Source organism: Bufo gargarizans, chromosome 10, assembly GCF_014858855.1.
Source record: "Bufo gargarizans isolate SCDJY-AF-19 chromosome 10, ASM1485885v1, whole genome shotgun sequence".
NCBI classification, from domain to species: Eukaryota; Metazoa; Chordata; class Amphibia; order Anura; family Bufonidae; genus Bufo; species Bufo gargarizans.
The window spans coordinates 86,289,813-86,315,946 of NC_058089.1; the positions used below are offsets into that span (position 1 = coordinate 86,289,813).

A 26,134-nucleotide genomic window follows, 5' to 3' on the forward strand; every position below is an offset into this window, starting at 1 on the left:
CAGTATAATATACAGCACTATACATGGGGTGCAGTGTAATATAAAGGACTAAACAGGGGGTGCAGTGTAATATAAAGGACTATACAGGGGGTGCAGTGTAATATAAAGGACTATACAGGGGGTGCAGTGTAATATACAGGACTATACAGGGGGTGCAGTGTAATATACAGGACTATACAGGGGGTGCAGTATAATATACAGGACTATACATGAGGGGCAGTATAATATACAGGACTATACATGATGTGCAGTATAATATACAGCACTATACATGGGGTGCAGTGTAATATAAAGGACTATACAGGGGGTGCAGTGTAATATAAAGGACTATACAGGGGGTGCAGTGTAATATAAAGGACTATACAGGGGGTGCAGTGTAATATACAGGACTATACAGGGGGTGCAGTGTAATATACAGGACTATACAGGGGGTGCAGTGTAATATAGAGGACTATACAGGGGGTGCAGTGTAATATACAGGACTATACATGAGGGGCAGTATAATATACAGGACTATACATGGGGTGCAGTGTAATATACAGGACTTTACAGGGCTCCAGATGGCGACCAAAATGGTTGCCAATGCGACTTAGAATTTAACACGCACGGTGCCACCGATGTTTATTATATTGGGGTGTTGGGGCGGCGCACTGCGCCACCAATGTTTATTATATTGGGGTGTTGGGGCGGCGCACTGCGCCACCAATGTTTATTATATTGGGGGGGCGCACTGCGCCACCAATGTTTATTATATTGGGGTGTTGGGGCGGCGCACTGCGCCACCAATGTTTATTATATTGAGGGGGGGCACACTGTGCCACCAATGTTTATTATACTGAGGTGTTGGGGGGGGGGGGGCGCACTGCGCCACCAATGTTTATTATACTGGGGTGTATATAAATGTTTATTATATTGACCTTCTACTATGCATTCTGTATTAAAGAATGCTATTATTTTCCCTTATAACCATGTTATAAGGGAAAATAATACAGTGAATAGACTCATCCTAGCAACCATGCGTGAAAATCGCACCGCATCCGCACTTGCTTGCGGATGCTTGTGATTTTCACGCAGCCCCATTAACTTCTATTGGGCCTGCGTTGCGTGAAAAAACGCACAACATAGAGCATGCTGCGATTTTCATGTAACGCACAAGTGATGCGTGAAAATCACCGCTCATGTGCACAGCCCCATAGAAGTGAATGGGTCCGGATTTAGTGCGGGTGCATTCCGGTATTTTGAATGCCGGATCTGGCACTAATACATTCCTATGGGGAAAAATGGCATTCAGGCAAATCTTCAGTTTTTTTTCGCTGGAGATAAAACTGTAGCATGCTCAAAATGACTGAACTGAAGACATCCTGATGTATCCTGAACGGATTACTCTCCATTCAGAATGCATGGGGATATGCCTGATCAGTTCTTTTCTGGTATAGAGCCCCTAGGACGGAACTCAGCGCCGGAAAAAACAAAAGCTAGTGTGAAAGTACCCTAAAATATTAAGTTTAAATCCCCCCCTTTCCCAATTTTACATATAAAATATATAAACAATAAATAAACATTAAATAGCATTGTCCAAACTATTAAAAAATATCTCCTATGCGGTGAGCATTTGCCATTTTTTAGTCACCTTGTCACCCCAAAAATAGGATAGGACTGTTCTATTATGGGCCAAACGTTTCATAAAATGCAAAATGCACGCAGCTTTTTTTGGTGTTGAAAGCAAATCAAAATTTTGGTATCAAAACAACCCTACGCTGATCTGATCAGCGTAGCGTTGTCACAATACCAAAATTTTGATTCGGTTTCGATTTGGCGACTAAAAATTTCAGTTCAGGAGCCAATGGCTACTAGGTATTTTTTTTTAGTCTGGAGCACTGCCACCGATGGTCCCCATCCAACCAGACAGAGCTTGAGAGAATCTTCAGAGAAGAATGGCATTCACCAAATCCAGGTGTGCAAACCTTGTGGCATCACACCCAAGAAGACTGGAGGCTGTAATCGCTGCCAAAGGGGTGTCAACTAAGTCTTGAGTAAAAGTTCTCAATACTTATGTTAATGCAAGATTTTTCTTTTCCAATAAATTAGCAAAGATTTTGAACAATCTGTTTTCACTTTGCCATTATGGGATACGGAGTGCAGAATGATGAAGGAAAACGCTAAAAAAAATTTTTTACCACAAGGCTGCAACATAACAAAACATTAAAAAAGTGAAGGGGTCTGAAGACTTTCTGAATGCTTTTCCATAACGGTGCAGTGTTGTTGGACCCCCGCTGGTCTGATACTGATGACCCATCCTGACGACAGGTCATCAATATATATATATATATATATGGCCTGCACAACCCCTTTAAGCACACACTGCACAGACTGTCTGGAAGCAGGTAAGCAGAATTACAAATATTTTACAAATCATTATACTCATTTTCTTGAAATTGATAAATATTTTTTTTTTGTTTCTCACACACAGTGGGGCCAAATATAGACTGCTCCTCAAAGCACGTGCCATATAATGGAATAAACATATTTAGCGCACAGAGTGCTAATGAGAGCGGTTCAGCTTTCAGTCTTAAGCCTACATTGCTAAATATAACTAGCATTAGTACAAGCAAGTACAGCTGTTCTCCTCTACACTGCCATATCAAAAAGGTCAAATACAACACACAAATCAATTCCTCTAAGTATCATTTCTATCAGGAGGACTTCAAATTGTGCCCGAGCGTAACATAAGTGCATGTTACACTTCAAAAATCTATTAGAAGACTTAAAAATATGTAGTGTTCACTCCATGTACATATCACTGATCTCAACATTATTAAATTGAAAATCAGTGGCATATCCTCATCAGTCAGATTCCCGCCGATCAGCTGTACGGAGAGGCTGCGGCGTGTTTAGGCCTCTTCCTACTCGATATGACGTCATGTTCATCGGTCACATGGCCTAGGTGCAGCTCAGCCCCATTCAAGTGAATGGGGCTGAGCTGCAATACCATGCACAGCCACTATACAAAGTATGGCGCTATGCTTGGCGCCTCGCTCTGCGAGGCGGTCGATGAGCTCAGCAGCTTCCTCAAACAGCTGATCGGTGGGAGTCGAGTCGCCGCCTATCTCATACCGACTACCTGTCCTGAGGATAAGTCATTGATATTTAAATCCCTGAGAACCCCTTTAACCTGTTCACGACCGCCGTACGCAGGATTGCGTCTTCTCGGCGGTCGTGCTCTTCTGGGTGGACGCGCCGATGCGTCCTCTCGCGAGACGCAAGATTTCCGGGGAAGCCGGCCCGCGCATGCGCATCGCGGGCCGGCAAAATTCAAAGAACAAGTTCGGCATCAACCTGCCAGCCACGATCATTGGCTGGCAGGTTGATTTTCAAAAAAACGAATCAGCAGCCAGATAACCCATCATATTAGTAAATATGATGTGGTTATATGGCTGCTGTGCTCCTCTGCTCCTTCTTTTGGTCGGTTGGTTCCAGCAGAGGAGCACACATCACTGTGAGTACCCACCAACACAACACTTAGCCCCCAGATCACCTCCCAGCACCCAATTAACCCTTTGATCACCCCTTCTTGCCCCTGTCAATCACTAGTGAAAAGGAAAAAAGTGATCAGTGTAAACTGTCACTTTTTTTTTTTCCCACTGGTATTGACCGTTAGGTTTTAGGTATAGTTTAGGCCCCTTGGTTAGGTAGTTTAGCGATCAGTTAGCGCCCAGCCCACCGCACCGCAGTCCGTTATTCGCTGATTAGCGTATCGCTAATCAGCATTTGTACTTTTATAGTATCTGAAAGTGATTAAAACTGATCACGGTCAGATCTATAATTGTATTAGTGTCACTTTAGTTCGCCCTCCACCCAAAACGCAGTGTTTGCCCGATCAGGCGTGATCGGTCGCCCACACGTGCGTTCGCCCACGCCCGCCCCACCGCAGTGACAAAAAAATTTATTTTTTTTTGATCACTGCACATTCACTTTACACGCACTTCGGCGATAAAAAAAAAAATCCGTTTTGATATTTTTTATCAACCGCAGCGGCCTCCGGTACTTCACTAGCCTCCCCTTTGTAAGACAGGCTTGCTTTTTTTTCTTGGGTAGTCTCAGGGAATACCCCTAAATTTAGTTGCCCAAATGTCTAACAGGGGGTATTCTTCTGAAGAGGCCTACAGGCTTCTGACCCAGTCGGATGAGGAATGGGAACCCTCATCTGACGAATCTAGCGGGTCAGAATACGAACCTGTAGAAAGCAGTGGCTCTCTGACCCAAAGTTCGGACGAGGAGGCTGAGGTCCCTGATAGCACCAGGCGTACCTGGCCCCGTGTCGCTAGACCGCAGGTTGCGCAGGATCCGCTTCAAGAGCAGCAGAGTGGGGCTGGTGCTGTCGGATTACGTGGTGAGGCATACACCAGCAGCGCAGCCCTCCCTGGACCTAGTACCAGCACTGCCGTACAACCTGGTGAAGTGGCGAGCACCAGAAGGGCAGTTGAAGCTGGTACGGTGGCACGAGCAGTAGTGACCCTGTCGCAGCCACCGCAAACATGTGCCCGTAGAGCCCCTAAAATCCCCGAGGTGCTGGCAAACAGAGAGGTTTGTTCTATAAAAGGTAAAAAAAAAAAAAACACCAGTAAGCAAAAAGGTTAATGTTTAGTTCAAAAAGTTAAAGTTTATGTATTCTGTTCCAAAGTTAATAAAATTATTGCGTTGTGGCCTGTTTTTTTTTTTTTTTTTTTTTTTTTTTTACCTTCCAGGTGGACCAACCGATCGACTAGCTGCAGCACTGATGTGCATTCTGACAGAAGCATTGCGCTGCTGTCAGATTACACGCAAGTCGGTGTATGCGGCGCTGCAAGACGAGATTTCTCCTCTGCAGTAACAGATACGTTTGCCGATGCATACGAGCTGAGGAGGAGGCGGCGTTCCTATGCTTTGGCAAACACTTTGTATATTAAAAAAAAATCCCGGCAATGATTTATTCATCCACATCGATTGATGTGAATGGAGAAATCTGGTTTGCCAGGGCATACGAGCTAAGTGGGTATGGATGTAGGGCGGAGCTCCTATGTCCTGGCAGACGCCTTTCCCCTCCTTTTTTTTTTTTGGCAGAGATTTTTTTCATCCACATTGATCGATGCGAATGAAGAAATCTGTGCCGTTCATTTTTTTCTTTCAGCCCAGAGGCTGAACGGAAAAAAAAAAATCTCATTACCTGTATGCTCAATATAAGGAGAATAGCAAAAACTCCTAATGCTGGCCATACATGTAATGATTGCGGAGACCCTCAAATGCCAGGGCAGTACAAACACCCCACAACTGACCCCATTTTGGAAAGAAGACACCCCAAGGTATTCGCTGAGGGGCATATTGAGTCCATGAAAGATTTAAATTTTTGTCCTAAGTTAGCAGAAAGTGAGACTGTGAGAAAAAAAAAAAAAAAAAAATCAATTTCCGCTAACTTATGCCAAAAAAATACATTTCTATGAACTTGCCAGGCCCCTCATTGAATACCTTGGGGTGTCTTCTTTCCAAAGTGGGGTCACGTGTGGGGTATTTATACTGCCCTGGCTTTTTAGGGGCCCTAAAGCGTGAGAAGAAGTCTGGGATCCAAATGTCTAAAAATGCCCTCCTAAAAGGAATTTGGGCACTTTTGCAGCCTAGATGCGCAAAAGTGTGACACATGTGGTATCGCCGTACTCAGGAGAAGCTGGGGAATGTGTTTTGGGGTGTCATTTTACATATACCCATGCTGGGTGAGATAAAGATCTTGGTCAAATGCCAACTTTGTATAAAAAAAAAATGGGAAAAGTTGTCTTTTGCCAAGATATTTCTCTCACCCAGCATGGTTATATGTAAAATGACACCCCAAAACACATTCCCCAACTTCTCCTGAGTACGGCAATACCAGATGTGTGACACTTTTTTGCAGCCTAGGTGGGCAAAGGGACCCACATTCCAAAGTGCACCTTTCGGATTTCACCGATCATTTTTTACAGATTTTGATTGCAAAGTACTTCTCACACATTTGGGCCCCCAAATTGCCAGGGCAGTATAACTACGCCACAAGTGACCCCATTTTGGAAAGAAGACACCCCAAGGTATTCCATGAGGGGCATGGCGAGTTCCTAGAATTTTTAATTTTTTGTCACAAGTTAGTGGAATATGAGACTTTGTAAGGAAAAATAAATAAAAATTAAAAATCATCATTTTCCGCTAACTTGCGACAAAAAATAAAAAGTTCTATGAACTTACTATGCCCATCAGCGAATACCTTAGGGTGTCTACTTTCCGAAATGGGGTCATTTGTGGGGTTTTTCTACTGTTTGGGCATTGTAGAACCTCAGGAATCATGACAGGTGTTCAGAAAGTCAGAGCTGCTTCAAAAAGCGGAAATTCACATTTTTGTACCATAGTGTGTAAACGCTATAACTTTTACCCAAACCATTTTTTTTTTTGCCCAAACATTTTTTTTTTTTTATCAAAGACATGTAGAACAATAAATTTGGCGAAAAATGTATATATGGATGTCGTTTTTTTTGCAAAATTTTACAGCTGAAAATGAAAAATGTCATTTTTTTGCAAAAAAATCGTTACATTTTGATTAATAACAAAAAAAGTAAAAATATCAGCAGCAATAAAATACCACCAAATGAAAGCTCTATTAGTGAGAAGAAAAGGAGGTAAAATTAATTTGGGTGGTAAGTTGCATGACCGAGCGATAAACGGTGAAAGGAGTGTAGTGCCGAAGTGTAAAAAGTGCTCTGGTCATGAAGGGGGTTTCAGCTAGCGGGGCTGAAGTGGTTAATGTCTGCCACATACTGTACATTTCTCAAAGTTCCTTAACAACATTGGTCGGGAAGCAGATCTGACCGGTCCTTGATGCTCACACTCAGAAGTAACCTTTTTCCATATTCTTTGCATTTTACCATACTGGTTAGAAGTATACTATATTATAGGCAATAAATATCAAAATGTGATGGCTCTGAAACCCCCTAGGTGAAATATCTGGGGGTATATAGGACAGTAAACAGGACCTGTGCCCACTCCTGACATGTCTACTTTAGTAACTACTTGCATTCTACATATAACAATAATTCTGGAGCATCTATTCTTATGACTATTTTGGGCCATTCCTCCATTATTCCTTCTAGAAGTTTACAAATAAATTGCCAGTAGTCTACGGTAAAGGTACTGCTGGGTGTTACCAGTAGCGAGTGCGTCTGACTCTGTCCAATCAGTGCTGCTGGTATCAGATTGTGTAGGGACACACCCCAACTGGTAACACCCATCTGTATCTTTACTGCAAACTGCTGGCAATTCATTCATAAGTTCTACAGGGTAGGCCATTTATATGGATACACCTTAATAAAATGGGAATGGTTGGCGATATTAACTTCTTGTTTGTGGCACATTAGTCTATGTGAGGGGGAAAACTTTTCAAGATGGGTGGTGACCATGGCGGCCATTTTGAAGTCAGCCATTTTGAATCCATCTTTTGTTTTTTCAATAGGAAGATTGTCATGTGACACACCAAACTTATTGGGAATTTCACAAGAAAAACAATGGTGTACTTGGTTTTAATGTAACTTTATTCTATCATGAGTTATTTACAAGTTTCTGACCACTTATAAAATGTGTTCAATGTGCTGCCCATTGTGTTGGATTGTCAATGCAACCCTCTTCTCCCACTCTTCACACACTGATCGCAACACCGCAGGAGAAATGCTAGCACAGGCTTCCAGTATCCGTAGTTTCAGGTGCTGCACATCTCGTATCTTCACAGCATAGACTATTGCCTTCAGATGACCCCAAAGATAAAAGTCTAAGGGGGTCAGATCGGGAGACCTTGGGGGCCATTCAACTGGCCCACGACGACCAATCCACTTTCCAGGAAACAGTTTCAGACAATCCAACACAATGGGCAGCACATTGAACACATTTTGAAACGTCTTTGGCGCTCCAGCTCTGTGACGTCAGCCAGCAAGGAGGAGATTCGGAGGACGCGGGGCGGTGCTGGGCTCCTTTCCGCTTGACTCATCTCCGGATACAGGACTCATATCAGGTAATTTGCATATCAATCAAAACGTTTTTTTAACACAATAAAAGCGCAGAGAGCTATGGGACCTGGGTACTGCAGATGTGCTAGTGGCCATCTAGCAGCCCATGTCCCCAGCTCTATGCGCAAAATCCCGGTGACAGGTTTCCTTTAAGGACCAGTTCAGGTCTGAAGTCACTTTGTGGGGCCTACATAGTGGATACCCCCATAAATGACCCCATTTTAGAAACTACACCCCTCAAGTTACTCAAAACTGATTTTACAAACTTTGTTAACCCATTAGGCTACTTTCACACTTGCGGCAGGACGGATCCGGCAGGCTGGTCTCCCTGTCGGATCAGTCCTTCCGCTGTTTTGCCGGACCGCCGCTCCGTCTCCATTGACTATAATGGGGACGGGGGCTGAGCTCCGACGCAGCACAGCGAAAGCCGCCGGACTAAAAAGTCGGACATGCAGGACTTTTTAGTCCTGTGGCTTTCGCTATGCACCGCCGTGCTGCGCCGGAGCTCAGCCCCTGTCCCCATTATAGTCAAATGGGGAAATAGAAGACGTCATCGGCGCAGGCGCACTGAGGGAGTGCTGAGGAGACGAGCCTCCTCATCTCAGAGCGCCTGCGCCGAATCCACAGAGGCGCGCGATTTTTGAAATGCCGACAGGGCTGGCCGGAGGAGGAGATCCCGGCTGGCCCTGTCAATCAACACGACGAGAGGGCGGATTTCTGCAGCAGCTAGCAGCAAGTAGCCGCCCTACTTGCTGTTAGAGACCGAATTTACATATGATAAAACTTCGTTTTTTGAAGAAACTGCTGGATCAAAGTAAGTGACACAATTATATTGTGATATATCGCAATATAACTAATTTCACCAGCCCAAAAAAAAAAAAAACACTTTAGTGGGGTGACAGAAGCCCTTTAACAACAGCAGTAGCACAGAGCAGACACAGCAGGCTGCGCAGCACTGAGCCGGAGATTCTTTAGAGCGGCAAGCGTTTAGGAGGCATAGCATGAGGGGCACCGCCGGCCGGCCGGCCGCCCGAACGTATATAACCAACCATATTTTCTGCCGATATGTACCAATATCGGCCGAAATGGATTAGGCCCATTTTCGGCCGCCGGAATTTCGGTGCACACCTAGTTAACAGTCAAACAAAACTCAATATTTATTACCCTGATTCCGCGGTTTACAGAGACACCCCACATGTGGTCGTAAACTGCTGGATTGGTCTTAACGCCATATGTTTTTTATTTTTCTGCCGATAGTCTTGTGCAGGGGCTAGTTTTTTGCAGAAAGTGTTGGTTTATATTGGCACCATTTTTGGGTAGATAGGATTTTTTGATCATTCATTATTATACTTTATGGGGCAAGGGCACCCAAAAATTGTCTGTTTTGGAACAGTTTTCATTTATTTGTACAGCGTTCATCTGAGGAGTTAGGTCATGTGATAGTTTTATAGAGCAGATTGTTACGGACGTGGCAATACCCAATATGTATACTTTTTCTTATTTATTTAGGTTTTACACAATAATAGCATTTCTGAAACCCAAAAAATTATGTTTTAGTGTCTCCATAGTCCGAGAGCCATAGCTTTTTTATTTTTTGGGCGATTGCCTTAAATAGGGTATAATTTTTTGCAGGATGAGGTGACTGATTAGTACTATTTTGAGGGGTCATAAGCCTTTTTGATCGATTGCTAGCTTTTTTGGCACTTTTTTTATGGTGTTTATCGAACGGGGTCTATCATGTGATATATTTATAGAGACAGTCGTTACGGACGCGGTGACACCTAATGTGTATTTTATTTTGTAATTTTTTTTGTAGGAAAAGGCAATTTCTTTTTTTTATTTACATTTTTTGCAAAGCGTCCGATTGCCATGGCAACCATCGAGTGCTGCCATCGCAGCGCGGCAGCCCCGATGGTTGAGAGAGGGAGCTCCCTCCCTCTATTAACCCCATGGATGCCGCAACCGCGGCATCTTTGGGGTTACAGCAGAGTGTCAGCATATCACACACAGCAGGGGGACCGAGGGTAGCGCTGGAAAAGGGGGGGGGGGGGGGGGGGGCGGTACGGCCGCCAATATTGAGGGAGGCTGGGGCAGGAAGAATGCATGGGGCGGACCGCATCAGGGCAGGAGGCAGGACATGAGCTGCAGGCGGACACAAGGGGGGCTTGGAGGGGCACAGAGACACTACCTGATTTCAGGTTCTGATCTGCAGAGCATTTTTTCACTGCTGCGATCCGATTGGTTAGTCTGAGCAGACTAACCAATCTGATCGATTGCCGGCCAGGGGCCACTCTGATTGGTCCCTTGCCGGCGTTACTGCACTGTATGCTGTCCGTGACAGCAGCAGTGCAGGGGCAGAAGCTTTAATCCAAGCGCTTTGCAGCGCTTGGATTAAAGTTCTGGTTTGACGTTTATAGACGCGATAGCTGCATGGGGCATGGGCAAATATCACATATATAAACGTATTGCAGTCGTGAAGGGGTTAAGAACTGTCATAGGGACTCAATACAGGAAAAAAATGCTTTAGTTTGTCCCCATTCATTGTCAATGGGGACAACACGTAACTAAACAGAACAGAGTGATCCAAAATTCATTCCGTTCCGTTCTCATACCGGAGAGCAAACCACAACATGCTGCAGTTTGCTTTCTGTCCTGGGATGCGGAGCAGAATGGATACGTCATGACCCACTATACAAGTCAATGGGGACGGATCTGTTTTCGCTGACAATAGAAAACTGATCCCTGTTGACTTTCAAAGGAGTTCATTACAGACGGTTGTATTATCAGTAACGGAAGCGTTTTTGCTGAACCCTGCCGGATCCAGTAAAACGCTAGTGTGAAAGAACCCTTAGGCCCCTTTCACACGGGCGTTGCGGGAAAATGTGCGGGTGCGTTGCGGGAACAGGATCGATGTTCTGTAGATTGTAAGGGAAAATAGCAGCATTCGTAATACAGAATGCATAGTAAAATTGCGCTGGAAGGGTTAAAAAAATATATTAAAAAAAATTAGCTCACCTTAGTCCACTTGATCGCGAAGCCCGGCATCTCCTTGTGTCTCCTTTGTTGAATAGGACCTGGGGTGAGCATTAAATACATGAACAGGACCTGTGATGACGTCACTCCGGTCATCACATGATCCATCACATGATCTTTTACCATGGTGATGGATCATGTGATGACTGACGTCACCAAAGGTCCTTGTTACTGCACAAAGCTCAGATGAACACAGAAGGAGATGCCAGGCTACGCGAGCAAGTGGATTAAGGGGAGTTAATTTTTTATTTAGTTTTTAACCCTTCCAGCGCAATTTTACTATGCATTCTGTATTCAGAATGCTATTATTTCCCCTTATAACCATAAAATAATAATGATCAGGTCTCCATCCCAATCGTCTCCTAGCAACCGTGCGTGAAAATCGCACCGCATCCGCACTTGCTTGCGGATGCTTGCGATTTTCACGCAACCCCATTCACTTTTATGGGGCCTGCGTTGCGTGGATTATCGCACCGCAACGCACAAAGAGGAGCATGCTGCGATTTTCACGCAACGCATAAGTGATGCATGAAAATCACCGCTCATGTGAACAGCCCCATAGAAATGAATGGGTCGGTATTCAGTGCGGGTGCAATGCGTTCAACTCACGCATCGCCCGTGTGAAAGGGGCCTTAGTGTCCAAAGGAGAGTAGAAATACTATAGTTAAATAATTTTCCTAGCCCACCAGGTATGTCGAAGTTAATCACTTTGGTTAAATAAACTATGGTATACTATACATTAATAATACAACATTTAAATGGAATGGGACATCAAAATCACTTTTTAAATAATTTTTTATATTAGGAAAATGTGTCCCAAAATATTTTTTTCTGCCAGTTAACCCATTCAGTACTGAGCCACTTTTCAGGTCTGCCTCTGTGCATGGAACATCACTTTGATGGCTGTGCTGGTTGGAGTGACAAGCCCCGCCCCGCCCCCTGCACTGGCCGATCTGCTGACCTCGCCCCCTGCATGACCCGATCCGCTGGCTGAGCTGTCTGCCCTGTGTCTCCTCCCACTCTGGATTCTTCAGCGCAGTTTAACCCCGTCTACCATCAGCAGCACAGACTCAGGGCTGGAGGCTCTGTCTTAGGTACTGAGCAGATGCATGCTTTCCTCTTCTCCAGGCAGTGAAATGATACTGTAAATGCTCCCTCCTCAACCCACACAGAGCCTTCAAAGGCTGGAGGAGTCCTCTCCTCTGTACTCTTCTGCTGGCTGTGAAGAAGTGTCTGCAGAGCACTGCACAATAGCAGGTGGCGGGGGGGGGGGGGGAATCCTGTGTGTATCAGTAATGTTATTGAACTGTACTGCTGGGACTTGTAGTCCCACACATACAACAAAGTATTCCAGCAGTCAGACTGCAGGCAGGGCCACACTTTTATTCACTATCTTTTCAGAGCAGGGGGAGGGGAAAGGCAGTCTGTTCACACCCAGAAATATTCATGAGTTAAACCTCTGAGATTGTTGTTACACGCCCCCACAGCTCTGCAACTGCATGTCAACAAAGGGGCCAGAACAGAACTAGTGAAATGAGGAAATATAAAAAATAAATTTGCCTAAAACTTGCTTACCTTATGTATATATTGTTGACCATCATATTATTATTATTTTTTTTTTTTATAGAACTCTGACAACTCCTTTAGGAAAATTGCTTTATGGCAGTCCCATGGACCATAGAGAATGCTCAGGGGAAGACCTCACTGATTTCTATCGGAGCGTTTTCTAGGAATGCTCTGTGCCCTGTGCAGGGGTCATTGTACAGGGAAAGAAGAGATAAGATATGACAACCACCTGTGAACGGTGGATCTTGTCTTATCTATACACAGAGGTAATATCTCCTTATTACAGGCTGGATAAGAATGACAAATAAGAAGGTAACTGCAGTAAAGTGATCTGTACAGACCAAGAAGGGGCGCCTATTAGGCTTAGTGGCCAATGGGAAATCTGTAGGATTTCATGGCTTTTGTTTAAATATATAGTGACACAGAGCATTAAAACTAACCACCCAAAATTCTTTAAAAATACGTTAAACATAAAAACATGATTTAAACAATAAATGTAAAAACACAAAATGCAATCGCACACTGCAACCAGCACTCTGCCTTGCCTTTATGCTGGATGTTGAATAAGGCATTGGTGTACATTTTGGCCAAAGCGTAATAAGCCACTCACCGCGTCAAGGTTGCCTTCATGAGTGGTCCCTAACACTAGTTCCTACCTTTTATGGGCCATGACAGCCACATAAAGTCCAGGGAGCGCGGGTACAGCATGCATGCCAAGCACACTCTGCTTTTAACCCCGTCCGGTGCCATTACAGCTTTCATCGGATCCAGGGATGCAAGTACTCACATGCATGCTGAGCTAGGGTTGGGCGATATACCGGTATCACGATATACCGCGGTATTAAAAAAACGGCGATATGGCGATATCGCCGTTTCCTAAATACCGCGGTATTTTCTGACATCATCAAAGCGGTCAGACCTCTTCTAAACGTGCGTCCGCCCGCCCCTGCACCTTGCATAGCGCTGGGTAATTACTTCCTCTCGCTCCTGGCCTGCCTCCTTCTTGCTCCGCCTCCCTTAGTCAAGTCTCCACCCACCATCTGACGTCGTCATCCACCAGTGCCGGCTCTGTGTGTGGCGAACTGGCGATCCCCTGTGTGAGTACTGGTGTCTCTGGAGAGACTTTTTCTGCGGCTGTCTCACTAGTGTGTGCTCTGTCTGATGACGAAATTATAAACCTACTACTTCCTGCAGCGGCCGCCCTGACTCTCCCTCCTCCTCGCTCCCATAAGACCTTATTATAACGCCTCCTTGTGGCCCCCCATACAGTGTAACGCCTCCTTGTGGCCCCCCATACAGTGTAACGCCTCCTTGTGGCCCCCCATACAGTGTAACGCCTCCTTGTGGCCCCCCATACAGTGTAACGCCTCCTTGTGGCCCCCCATACAGTGTAACGCCTCCTTGTGGCCCCCCATACAGTGTAACGCCTCCTTGTGGCCCCCCATACAGTGTAACGCCTCCTTGTGGCCCCCCATACAGTGTAACGCCTCCTTGTGGCCCCCCATACAGTGTAACGACATCTCCCTGTGGCTGCCCCCATACAGTGTAACGACATCTCCCTGTGGCTGCCCCCATACAGTGTAACGACGTCTCCCTGTGGCTGCCCCCATACAGTGTAACAACGTCTCCCTGTGGCTGCCCCCATACAGTGTAACGTCTCCCTGTGGCTGCCCCCATACAGTGTAACGTCTCCCTGTGGCTGCCCCCATACAGTATAACGTCTCCCTGTGGCTGCCCCATACAGTGTAACGTCTCCCTGTGGCTGCCCCCATACAGTGTAACGTCTCCCTGTGGCTGCCCCCATACAGTGTAACGTCTCCCTGTGGCTGCCCCCATACAGTGTAACGTCTCCTTGTGGCTGCCCCCATACAGTGTAACGTCTCCTTGTGGCTGCCCCATACAGTATAACGTCTCCTTGTGGCTGCCCCCATACAGTGTAACGTCTCCTTGTGGCTGCCCCCATACAGTGTAACGTCTCCTTGTGGCTGCCCCCATACAGTGTAACGTCTCCTTGTGGCTGCCCCCATACAGTGTAACGTCTCCTTGTGGCTGCCCCCATACAGTGTAACGTCTCCTTGTGGCTGCCCCCATACAGTGTAACGTCTCCCTGTGGCTGTCCCCATACAGTATAACGCCTTGTGTTTTTTTTTCTTTTAAATGGGCATTTATCGCGATATATATCGTTATCGCGATAACTTTTTTAATATCGTTATCGTCTGAATATTTTTGATATCGTCCAACCCTATGCTGAGCCCACTTTATACTTCTCCTGGAACCTAATGGTTACTAGTAGGTGCTGTATAAGCAGACTCAGTTTTATACTGACTTTAAAACCAGCCTCCAGGGGGTAGATTAACTGGACAGGTGTGCTTGACTGCTTGGAGATCGCCACGCCTCCAATACGTACTACAAAGAGAAAAATATGGAAAATTTCAGCCCGCACAACCCCTAGCAGGTGCAGATTGCTATGGCGAAATAAAGATATAAATGTAAAAACACAAAATGCAATCGCACACTGCAACCAGCACTCTGCCTTGCCTTTATGCTGGATGTTGAATAAGGCATTGGTGTACATTTTGGCCAAAGCGTAATAAGCCACTCACCGCGTCAAGGTTGCCTTCATGAGTGGTCCCTAACACTAGTTCCTACCTTTTATGGGCCATGACAGCCACATAAAGTCCAGGGAGCGCGGGTACAGGCTGTGGCTGTCATGGCCCATAAAAGGTAGGAACTAGTGTTAGGGACCACTCATGAAGGCAACCTTGACGCGGAGAGTGGCTTATTACGCTTTGGCCAAAATGTACACCAATGCCTTATTCAACATCCAGCATAAAGGCAAGGCAGAGTGCTGGTTGCAGTGTGCGATTGCATTTTGTGTTTTTACATTTATATCTTTATTTCGCCATAGCAATCTGCACCTGCTAGGGGTTGTGCGGGCTGAAATTTTCCATATTTTTCTCTTTGTAGTACGTATTGGAGGCGTGGCGATCTCCAAGCAGTCAAGCACACCTGTCCAGTTAATCTACCCCCTGGAGGCTGGTTTTAAAGTCAGTATAAAACTGAGTCTGCTTATACAGCACCTACCAGTAACCATTAGGTTCCAGGAGAAGTATAAAGTGGGCTCAGCATGCATGTGAGTACTTGCATCCCTGGATCCGATGAAAGCTGTAATGGCACCGGACGGGGTTAAAAGCAGAGTGTGCTTGGCATGCATGCTGTACCCGCGCTCCCTGGACTTTATGTGGCTGTCATGGCCCATAAAAGGTAGGAACTAGTGTTAGGGACCACTCATGAAGGCAACCTTGACGCGGTGAGTGGCTTATTACGCTTTGGCCAAAATGTACACCAATGCCTTATTCAACATCCAGCATAAAGGCAAGGCAGAGTGCTGGTTGCAGTGTGCGATTGCATTTTGTGTTTTTACATTTATATCTTTATTTCGCCATAGCAATCTGCACCTGCTAGGGGTTGTGCGGGCTGAAATTTTCCATGATTTAAACAATGTCGCTTTCTGATGACACATATCCTTTAAAGGGTCACTGAGATTTCAGAAAACTTTTGATATGTCATAGGGACATACTGTATCAAAAGTTTTGATGGGAAGGGGTCTAGGGGGGACAAGCACTTAGGAGGCAGAAGTGATATGGGCACATAGACTTTTTATTGAGTCTCATTTCCTTTCCTGCTGCAAGGAGTGAGGGCTTCTCTGTCCTAGTTATCGCTGGTGAGGTCAGCACTTAGACACCCCCCCCCCCCCCCCCATTGACATATCAAATGTGTTCTGAAAACTCAGTGACCTTTAATACATATTTCATAGAATTTTTGATGACTTCATTTTCGATGTCACGGTCTATATTAACCCATTAAAGAGCAGGCTAATTTTCTTTGTTTTTCTCCCCCGCCTTCCAAGACCTGTAACTATCGTTTTCTATTCACAGTCTTATGAGGGCTTATTGTTTGTGGGACAACCTGTATTTTTCAAACGCATCATTTAATTCACTTTATACTGTACTGAAAGATGAGAAAAACATTTTCGTCAGGTGAAATAAATGGATTCATTATGCGCTAAAAATGCCATACGTAGCTTATTTTGTGGGTCAGTATGATCACAGCGATACCAAATTTATATAGTTTTAATTTTGTTTTCCTACTTAATAAAAACCTTTGGAAAAAATTTTTTTTTCTTTGCATCACCATATTATGACAGCAATAACATTTTCATCTACAGAGCTGTGTGAAGACTTGCTTTTTGAGAGATGAGCTGTCATTTGTATTGGTATAACTTTGGGGTACATAGGATTGGCAAGGAGACCAAAAATGTCAAATTGAGCTTCTTTTTTTCCCCATTATGGAATTCACCATGCAGGAAAAACATTTTTCATATGTTATTAGGTTGGACATTTTTGGAAGGTTGTTTTTTTTCCTATATTTTTAAATGCAATATTAGGATGATTTAAAATGTTTTTTTACTTTTTTCTCACTGTAGTTTTAAATCCCCTTAGGACACTTCTTCTGATCGCTTGTCCTACAGATTGCAATAGAATACTATTGCAGTCCATAGGATTTTTACAAGTGACATATCTTTTATTGTGTGGACTCTAAGTACAAGAACATTAAATGTTTTCGGCCAAACGGGCCTTCACCAGAATTCTGGTGTGCCACACTAACTGGGAAATAAGGAAGTGGGTGTCTTGAGGGGCAGGCAGAAGCCCCAAATGTAATGGTGGTAGTGGGGCAGCAGCGCCAAGCCGACTTGGGTAATAGCCCATAAGGTATGGTGCTGGCAGCAAAACGGACATAGCCGTATGAATGCATCCTTAAAGAAAGAATTTGTCACATCAGAAATAGTAACCACTGTTAAGATTGTGGCGTATACTGCACACATTTTTGTTATTTAAAAAAAAAAAAATTTTTTTTGAAAAATTCAAATCCATCCCCGTACACTGAATTACATATTAATGACTTCAATAAGTTCTCAACATGCATGGAATGGGCCCGGTAAAAGACAACAGAAAAATGTTCTCGATAGAAATATATTGAAATTACTCAGCCTTTCTTACCATCATCCAAAGTGATGTCCTGCAAGCCAATTGACTGGAAGTTCAGATCACCGTCCTCAGGCTCAGGTTTAACAGACAGAGAAGTGCCATCATGGTGAAATGGTGAGGAGTCCTGAATTGCATGGTGCCCAAGAGTGACAGTGTGGGGAAGGCTACCCAGTCCAGGGCTGTGGGTTTGAGAAGGCAGTTGTCCAGAATGAACCAGAGGGGTGGGAGATGGTGATGAAGCCTTTACACTTGATGTTGGTGATTCGTATGGGATAGGCTGCATTTGAGGAGAAGATGGACTAGACAGTGGTGATTGTGTTAATGAATTTGTATTAGAATTGGTAAAGGAAGAGGTAGGGCCTGGTTTTGTCAGGTGGTAGGAAGCAGATGAAAGCTGAAGTGGTAGATGCCCAATCGACGGACTCGTTGAAGGTGATGGAATGGTACTTTGACCAGTGTTTGGACAAGAGTAGCCAATCTGCTGGAGATGTGATGATTGCACTGCATGGGCCAATGGATCAAGGATGGCAGGAGATGAGGTGGAAGGACTTAATCTTGATGTATGGTACTGCATCATTGCCAAGGACTGATGACCATGGTTGACCAAGTGAGAAATACCTGCTTCTTGAAATGACAGTGCATCATACCCCTGAGCAGGGACTGAATTCAACGGAAGACTGGACTGTCCATTGTAAATTACATTAGACTGCATAGATGAATAGGAAGACCTGGTGGTTGAAGCTGATACATGATACGACTGTTGTAATGCTGGAGGGAGGCATTCTGCTCTCCCATTCAAGTTCCTACCTTGTGTAAGGCGGGGAACTCCATGATTCACCAGGGATGGGTATGTAGGTTGAGCCGGGCATCCTAGACTTCGATCCAAAGCGGACATAAGATTATCATGGTTAGGTCTCTGATCGGCAGAAGACCTATCAGAGTGCAAGGATTGTTGATTAGAAACACTTGATACATGGGGCAGGGATACAGATGTTGATGGCAGATCCTCCTCTTCGGCATGTTCTCTTTTTAGTACAACTGTTGAAAGATAATAAATATTTCAGCAAATATATGGTCTTTAATCCCTTTCCATTGAAGCCAATTTTTCGTTTTCTTTTTTTTTACTCCCCATCTTCAAAAAGTCATAACTTTTTTTTACTTTTTCGTTCATACAGCCATGTAAGCACTGTTTTTTTTTAAGAATAAGTTGTATTTTCTAATAGCACCATTTACTATTTCATAAGATGTATTGGAAACCAGGAGAACATTATTCATGGGGTTAAATTGGGGGGGGGGGGGGGGGGACACACACAATAGAGCCATTATTTTAGGCCAGTTTCACACTGGCGCTAGGCAACAGCCTGACTGATATCTTTGCATTCTGGCACTGCCAGAAGCTTAAAAAGTCTTCGTTTGGCCCCATTAACCATAATGGGGATCGGCAGAGATCTGGCCGCAACCCGGTAAATGGCATGACAAGAATCGGCTGAACGAGAATTCCCTGCCGGATTTCTAGCACTAGTGTTAAACTAGCCTAAGGATTTATTTATTTTCTGCATTTACTGTGTAGTAAAAATGACATTAGACCTTTATTCAGCGGATCAGTAGGATTACAGTGATGCCAAATTTATATAATCTTTTAATACTTAAAACGTAGCCTTGCGCATGCCCAGGCTCTAGTGTGCCAGTGCCTGAGCTTTTGAAAAGTACCAGACAGCGGAGTGGAACAGTGCGCATGCGTCAGCATTGCAGGGACACAGCATATGCGCAAGACTACATTCAAGAGTCCAGTAGTGAAGGATTGGAAATCCCATCAGTCAAATGCTGTTCCACGCCGCTGTGAGGTAGTTTTCAAAAGATCAATGCTCAGGGACTCTCAGACAAGACCCTGCGCATGAGAAAGACTATGTTCAAGCGCCTGACAGTGAAGAAAGTGAACATCCTATCAAACGCTAAGGGGTGGGAAAGGTGGCAGGGCTCCCTAGACTTCAGGCGAGAAAGCCGCTGCCCCCTTGACTACAAGACTATCGTTAAAAAAAAACTTTTATTCAACCGGCCCGCTATATTAAGACTTTTGGCGCATTGTACAGAAAAGACACAGACAACTTTATAATCATGCTACAGGCTGCAATAAGGTACTGCTGGCGGTTTAATATGCATTTTCTAGGTGACAGGTTTCTATTAAGGACCCAACTCCTGCTGTAAATGTACAGCAGATATTTAAAAAAAAAAAAAGGGGGTTAATATAGGCAAAAAAGAGTTTCTACAGATGAGGGAGGACATAATGTTAATGCAAACTTGTGCAAAAGAAAGCTGGAGCAGTTCCTTACAGCAACCTATTATTTGCGTTAGGACACAGGTATGGGTACTGTAAAGGCTCAGGCACAGTCTCCATAAACGTGGCATAGGAGGGAACATGCCACAGCTTTTTCTGGGGTAAAAAATAAAAAATAAAATGGACAATTTTTTATTTTTTTTTAGAAAGGTACAGTAGAGGCTCTATGGAGGCTACATTATGGCTTTGTACAAAATATAGGTGGACGCATGAAGCCTAACCCTAACAAAGTGCCTGTAGCTGAATCTGAGATGACCAATAAATTTTTATTCTCTGGAAGTACATAAAGATGGTGAAAATCATAAGAAAGTGATATAGAGCAAACTTTCTAATTTAGATAATGTATTTTTATAATGTATGCCAAATGTATGTATGTCCTGTATGGTGCCCTCCATTCTCACCATATCAGATATTACCGCCACTACAAAGAATTCTTTTTTTTCTTTGGCAAGAGTTTCCAGATTCACTTTATCAAAATGATTGGGATTTATCGTTCACATGCCTAAAGATTGTATTCTTGACTCTTGAAGTCACCATGACTGATGTTACTGCCACCACTCGCAACCATTTAAACAAGTTTAATAGTAATAGTTATTTGAACCCAAGAGAGGATGTTCACCCCTGAGGGCCTCTTGGGTAGCCCCCTCCAGCGTGGCTGGACCTGCAGAATTATATTTGCCTGTTCCCAGCTCCTGGGTTCCGGTTCCTCCGCTCCCCCCCCCCCCCCCAGGGCTGGTGCAGCTCTTGGTTCTCCACATGTCAACATCTGGTTTGATGTGGGTCATTGACTGCTGCAGCAGTGACAAGTCTTCCATGCGTCATGTTGCTGGGTCACGGGATGCAAGGGACACGTCACCGCTGCAGCCACATGACCTGCGTCAAACCAGATGTTGACGCGGAGAAACCTGTTAGCTGCAGTGGCCCGGAGGGAACGTAGGACCTGGTACCCAGTGGCAGGGATCAGGAAAGTATAATTCCCTCAGCAGGTCTGGGGGGTCTGCCAGCGAGGTCCCCAAGGGGTAAATAACCCCTGTAAGAGTTGAAGTACACACATTGTAGAACTCAGATATTCGGGAGGTAAGGAGTAATTGTACATCTACACAGGACTATATTAGACAAGCAAATATCATCAAAGGAGGATTAACACACAAGGGCTAAATTGGTAAAATCCGATTATCCGGGACATAGATACTGATGGCCTCTCCATCAGATAGGTGAACTAGATCACATCTCTGTTTAATGTAGACACGGAAAGTTTGACAAAAATACTTGTGAACAAGTTTCCTCATGACAGTCAGGAAATAGCTGACAAGATAAAGATCAGGCCGGCTTTATGATGAGTCAGTCAACTGGATGAATATTCACAGACTGATGCTTTGTGTTCTCTGCACACGCAGGAGAGCAGTTGTCTTTTTTGATGCTTCAAGGGCCTTTGACCGTTTTGAGTGAGGGCATGTTCACACGACGAATTTTAAAAACTGTTTCCAATATTTACATCTTCCCATTCATTTCAATGGGAGAATAGGCTACTTTCACACTGGTGTTTTGGCTTTCCGTTTGTGAGATCCGTTCAGGGCTCTCACAAGCGGTCCAAAACGGATCAGTTTGGCCCTAATGCATTCTGAATGGAAAAGGATCCGCTCAGAATGCATCAGTTTGCCTCCGTTCCGTCTCCAAACTGAGCCAAAACGGATCCATCCTGGCACACAATGTAAGTCAATGGGGTCGGATCTGTTTTCTATGACAATAGAAAACTGATACGTCCTCCATTGACTTTCAATGGCGTTCAAGACGGATCCGTCTTGGCTATGTTAAAGATAATACAAACGGATCCGTTCTGAACAGATGCAGACGGTATATTATTCGACGGTTCCGCACCAAACGAGAGTGTGAAATAAATGGGAGGCTTTTTAGACGTGTTTGTTTGGCACGGAACATGCGCAAAAAACAGTTGTGCGAACGTGCAGTTCTAAACTTGAATGTGATATCACGTCCGCATCATATCACGTCGCAAAAGCCACCAGAAAAGTTAATCAAAAGTTTGCCATTATTTACTTAAAGGGGTTGTCCAACCACAAAAGAGGCCACCGTGTGGTTCAGAGCAATCCAGCACCTATGGGTGTGAGTTTTGGGGCAACCAATAGCAGGCCACAATGGGAATGAGCCTCTCTAGTGTCACTTGCAATGCTAGGGAGGCTAGTTCCCATCGAGGAGGGGAAGGGGAGGGCCAATAGCAGGCCTCGATGGGAATGAGCACCCCTAGCATCACAGGTGACACTAGAGAGGCTCATTCTTATTGTGGCCTGCTATTGGCTGCTCCCCTCTGTTGCTGGATGTTTTGATCTGCGCGACGGGGAGAAGTAGCGGTGCCCTTGCGGGCATCTGTGTGAGGAGCCCGGATAACCCCTTTAACTCATCAAGTATCAAGATGAGGATTGCTACATCTGTAAGACCCTTAAGCGAAAATAGTTGTGAACAGAGAAATAATATTAGCTGTAGTGATTTGGGAAGGTCAGGTTTTAGACATAGAAAATTTAAAGAAATAATGATGCTCTATGCCGACCACACATATATGGTACTCACATTGGGTGATATACAGAACTCAAGAGACAGGGTACTCAATAGAATTAAATGTAATCTCTAGCTACAAAGGTGCAACGATCAAAGACGAACTGAACATTTTGTGTTTAGCTGGCTAATGACTGGAGGGGTTATCCTTCTGTCTCTGAATAAAATAAAATATTTAGGGGTTTCGATTTCTAGGGACCAAGGCACACATTCAATTAAATGCAATTCTTTTAATGGATAATTCGAGACTAAGGGCTGTTTCACACGAGTGAGTCCATTGCGAGAATCACTCTCTGTGTGTGAGCATGATCCATGATCATTCTTGACTTGTAGGAGCACATGGCATTATCATGATTTATAATGCTGTGTGTCTCTGCTTGACCTTACTTCTACAGAATTATACTGACAGCTTTATGTCACTATGATTCTGTAGAGGTAAGGTCAAGCAGAGACACACAGCATTATAAATCATGATAATGCCATGCAGTCCTACAAATCCAGAATGGAGGATCATGCTCACACACGGAGCACGATTCTCGCAATGGACTCACTCGTGTGAAAAAGCCCAAAGGCTAGTGCTACACAGCCATCTTGGGCACGACCAGGAATTGCAGTGTAGCAGGGCATCCATTGAAATGAATAGGGGTGGGAGCGCAACTTGCATGTTTGCCTTGACCCCAGAATTGAAAATAATCCTGCAGGGTTCTGCCACCCCATTAATTTCTGTTGATGCCCTGCTACACTGCCATTCTTGGTTGTGCCCAAGATCACTGAGTAGCCCTAGCCATAAGGTAAAGAAATAGAAGAAACTCTCTCTCTCTCTTATCTTATTGGGTAGAGCAGCTTTAATAAAATCAGTTCTCCATCCCCTAGTGCTATATATTCCTTCTAATGGTCCTGTTTGGATAGGGACAAGTAAAACAGTACTTTAGAGTGATTGAATCCATATTTCAGGAATTTTGGGGGAAAGGAATATCTCCTAGAATGGAAGGAGATACGGTATGTATTAAAAAAAAAGAAAAGAAAAAAAAGACATGCATCGCCTCATGTGCGGTATCACCTGGATAAAAAAACAATATATGCGCTTACCAGACGCCGTTTTTGAGTAGTCAGCTATGAAGACCTTGCTGGTCTCTAACCCTTGCCAGCGGAGGGAGATGCTGTGCTGCGGTCCCGGTTCCTTCCTGGCTCAGATGCACAAGTATCAAATGTTTTGTAGAAATCCAAAGAAAAATTGATGGAACCAATTTCCTAGGCGCTGCCAGCAATATTGATGAATAAGCAGTAGTTGTAATGGATTCTTCTTTATTAATAAAATAATGGGTCAACGTGTTTCAAGGGCGGAGCGCCCCCTTCATCAGGACAGTGATAAAAAGGACACACACATTCAGAGATTTAAAAGCACTTTTGGCGCGCAGGCCAGAGGAGAGGGGAACAGTCAGGGGCATGTTTCTGCATAGTTACATATGTTAATATAGTAAACACAATTCTTTTAGGTCAGTGGATCTTTGTATACAACAAGCATATTTCATTAGTTTTTATTTATATTTTTTGGTTTACAGCTCAGCGGTATGCGCACATGATAAATGTCTAGCGCAATCTCATGCCTCACTCATTCTGCAGGAGGCATTGCGATCTATTGTGTGTAAGAGTTCTATACTAATTGCTGGATTTATATGATTGTATTTAGTGTTTGCCCCTAAAGGTTACTATGTTGAATAGAGCCGTATACAAAGAATCAAACTAAATGGCTGTTCTTTTTAAACAACGGCAGCGCTAGGTTTTCTTCCCCCGCGAGGACAAACGGCTCTCTGCTGGAGCCGGAACCTGGCATCTTAACTCCGTGTGGAGAGAAGGCTCTATGTGGAGAAAGTGGGGTAAGTTGTCCCTTACAGTGTGTATGTTCGGCGTACTCATCAGGACCGAACCACAGAGGAAGTGTGTAGTATACTAATGTAGTGATACTGGCAGCTGGGTAAAGCGGACATACTGTACATATAGATGTGGCTGCCGGAGCAGGTGAACTTAGGCATCAGATATACGGCTATTGTGGCCCTATGTTCTTTAGTGTATAGGTAATAGGCAACATAAACTGAATGAATGCGGATGTGGCCTACAATACGTTAGACTGACTACACAAGAATTACATTGTCGCGTGAATCAGCATAAATACAATATCCAGAAACAATATTGAAAAAACAGTTTATCTAGACATTGTGCTTTCACACCAGATAAAGCAAATCATTAGCTGAAAATCACCCAATGGATTTCATACCATAAAACTTTTCATAGTTTTGAAAATCTACAAAAAAGAAGTCTATTGGATTTTCCAACTGGATACCCTTAGTCCACATAGATTCAATGAAATCAGCAAAACTATTCTATAACTCAACCTGCAACAAATAAAAAATAAATAAATAAAATATGAGCGAGCTGCAACCTATAATAAATAGATGGGGGTTGGGATTAAAATCCCCAGTAGATCTACGGAACTTCATTTATCAGGGCTCCAGACTAGCTTGATAAAGCGGTTGAAACGTTTCAGAGGGGTCAATAAAGGGTCCACTGTTTTTCACTTTATCTATTGGAGTGCTGCCTCATTCTTTTGGAGATATATACAGGGCTCCAGATTATGGTCGCAAATGCGACCTAGAATTGCTAAATGGCGACAAGACTTTGTAGTCTTGTCGTCATTTGCACCTAGACCCGCCGCTGCTCTGCCCCTTTCATAAACTGACATGGCACGCGCTGCTCTCAGCAACTCAGGGGAGAAGGAGGCAACCCCCCCCCCACTTGTACTGTTGCTGCCACCAATGGGCTAATAGCAGGGAGGAGGAGGGGACGGGCTGTGACCACTGCGCCACCAATGGATATTGTTTATGCTTAATACAAACGCAGGCTGCGCTGGCCACTGCGCCACCAATGAATATAGTGACTTATGGGTGAATAAACACATCCTTTTTTATCGCAATCTTGGAGTGCTGCTCTACTTTTCAGTTATATATACTGTATATTTAAAAAAATGAGACAAAAGCTAAATCATTTCAGAACTTTTTCCACCTTTTAATGTGACCTATAAACTGTGCCACTCAATTGAAAAACAAACTGAAATCTTTTAGGTGAAGAGATAATAAAAAAAAAAAAAAAAAAAAATAATAATATTATAATAATAATAATAATAATAATAATAATAATAATAATATTAAAGGGTTTCTACCACTTCGGTGTCACATATTTAGCTGTCAGACACTAGCGATCCGCTAGTGTCTGCTCTGCCCAACCATCCTAATATAATTGCTTTTGGGGCAGCCGTTTTGATAAAAAAAGAACTTTTATTAATATGCTAATGAGCCTCTAGGTGCTATGGGGGCGTCATTAGCACCTAGAGCCTCCGTCTACCTTCAGAAACTGCCGCCGCCGAGCGCGTCCCTCCAGCCCGCCCATCTCCTCCTGAATGCGATCCTCCTTGTGAGCGTATGTATTCTGCGCATGCGCAGTGAATGTCTGACCGCTTCCTTGCTCAGACATCTCCACTG

General features: G+C 44.2%; 1 protein-coding gene across 7 annotated transcripts in view; it reads right to left on the bottom strand.

Annotated features, from left to right (window-relative positions):
• Nucleotides 1-26,134, bottom strand: part of NFATC3 (nuclear factor of activated T cells 3) — a 154,907-nt gene that overhangs the window by 32,237 nt on the left and 96,536 nt on the right. For all 7 annotated transcript variants that reach the window (XM_044269853.1, XM_044269856.1, XM_044269860.1 and 4 more), the window contains one exon: nt 17,708-18,733. In XM_044269853.1, coding sequence (XP_044125788.1) covers nt 17,708-18,733 — 1,026 coding nt within the window. The remainder of the gene's footprint in view (nt 1-17,707; nt 18,734-26,134) is intronic.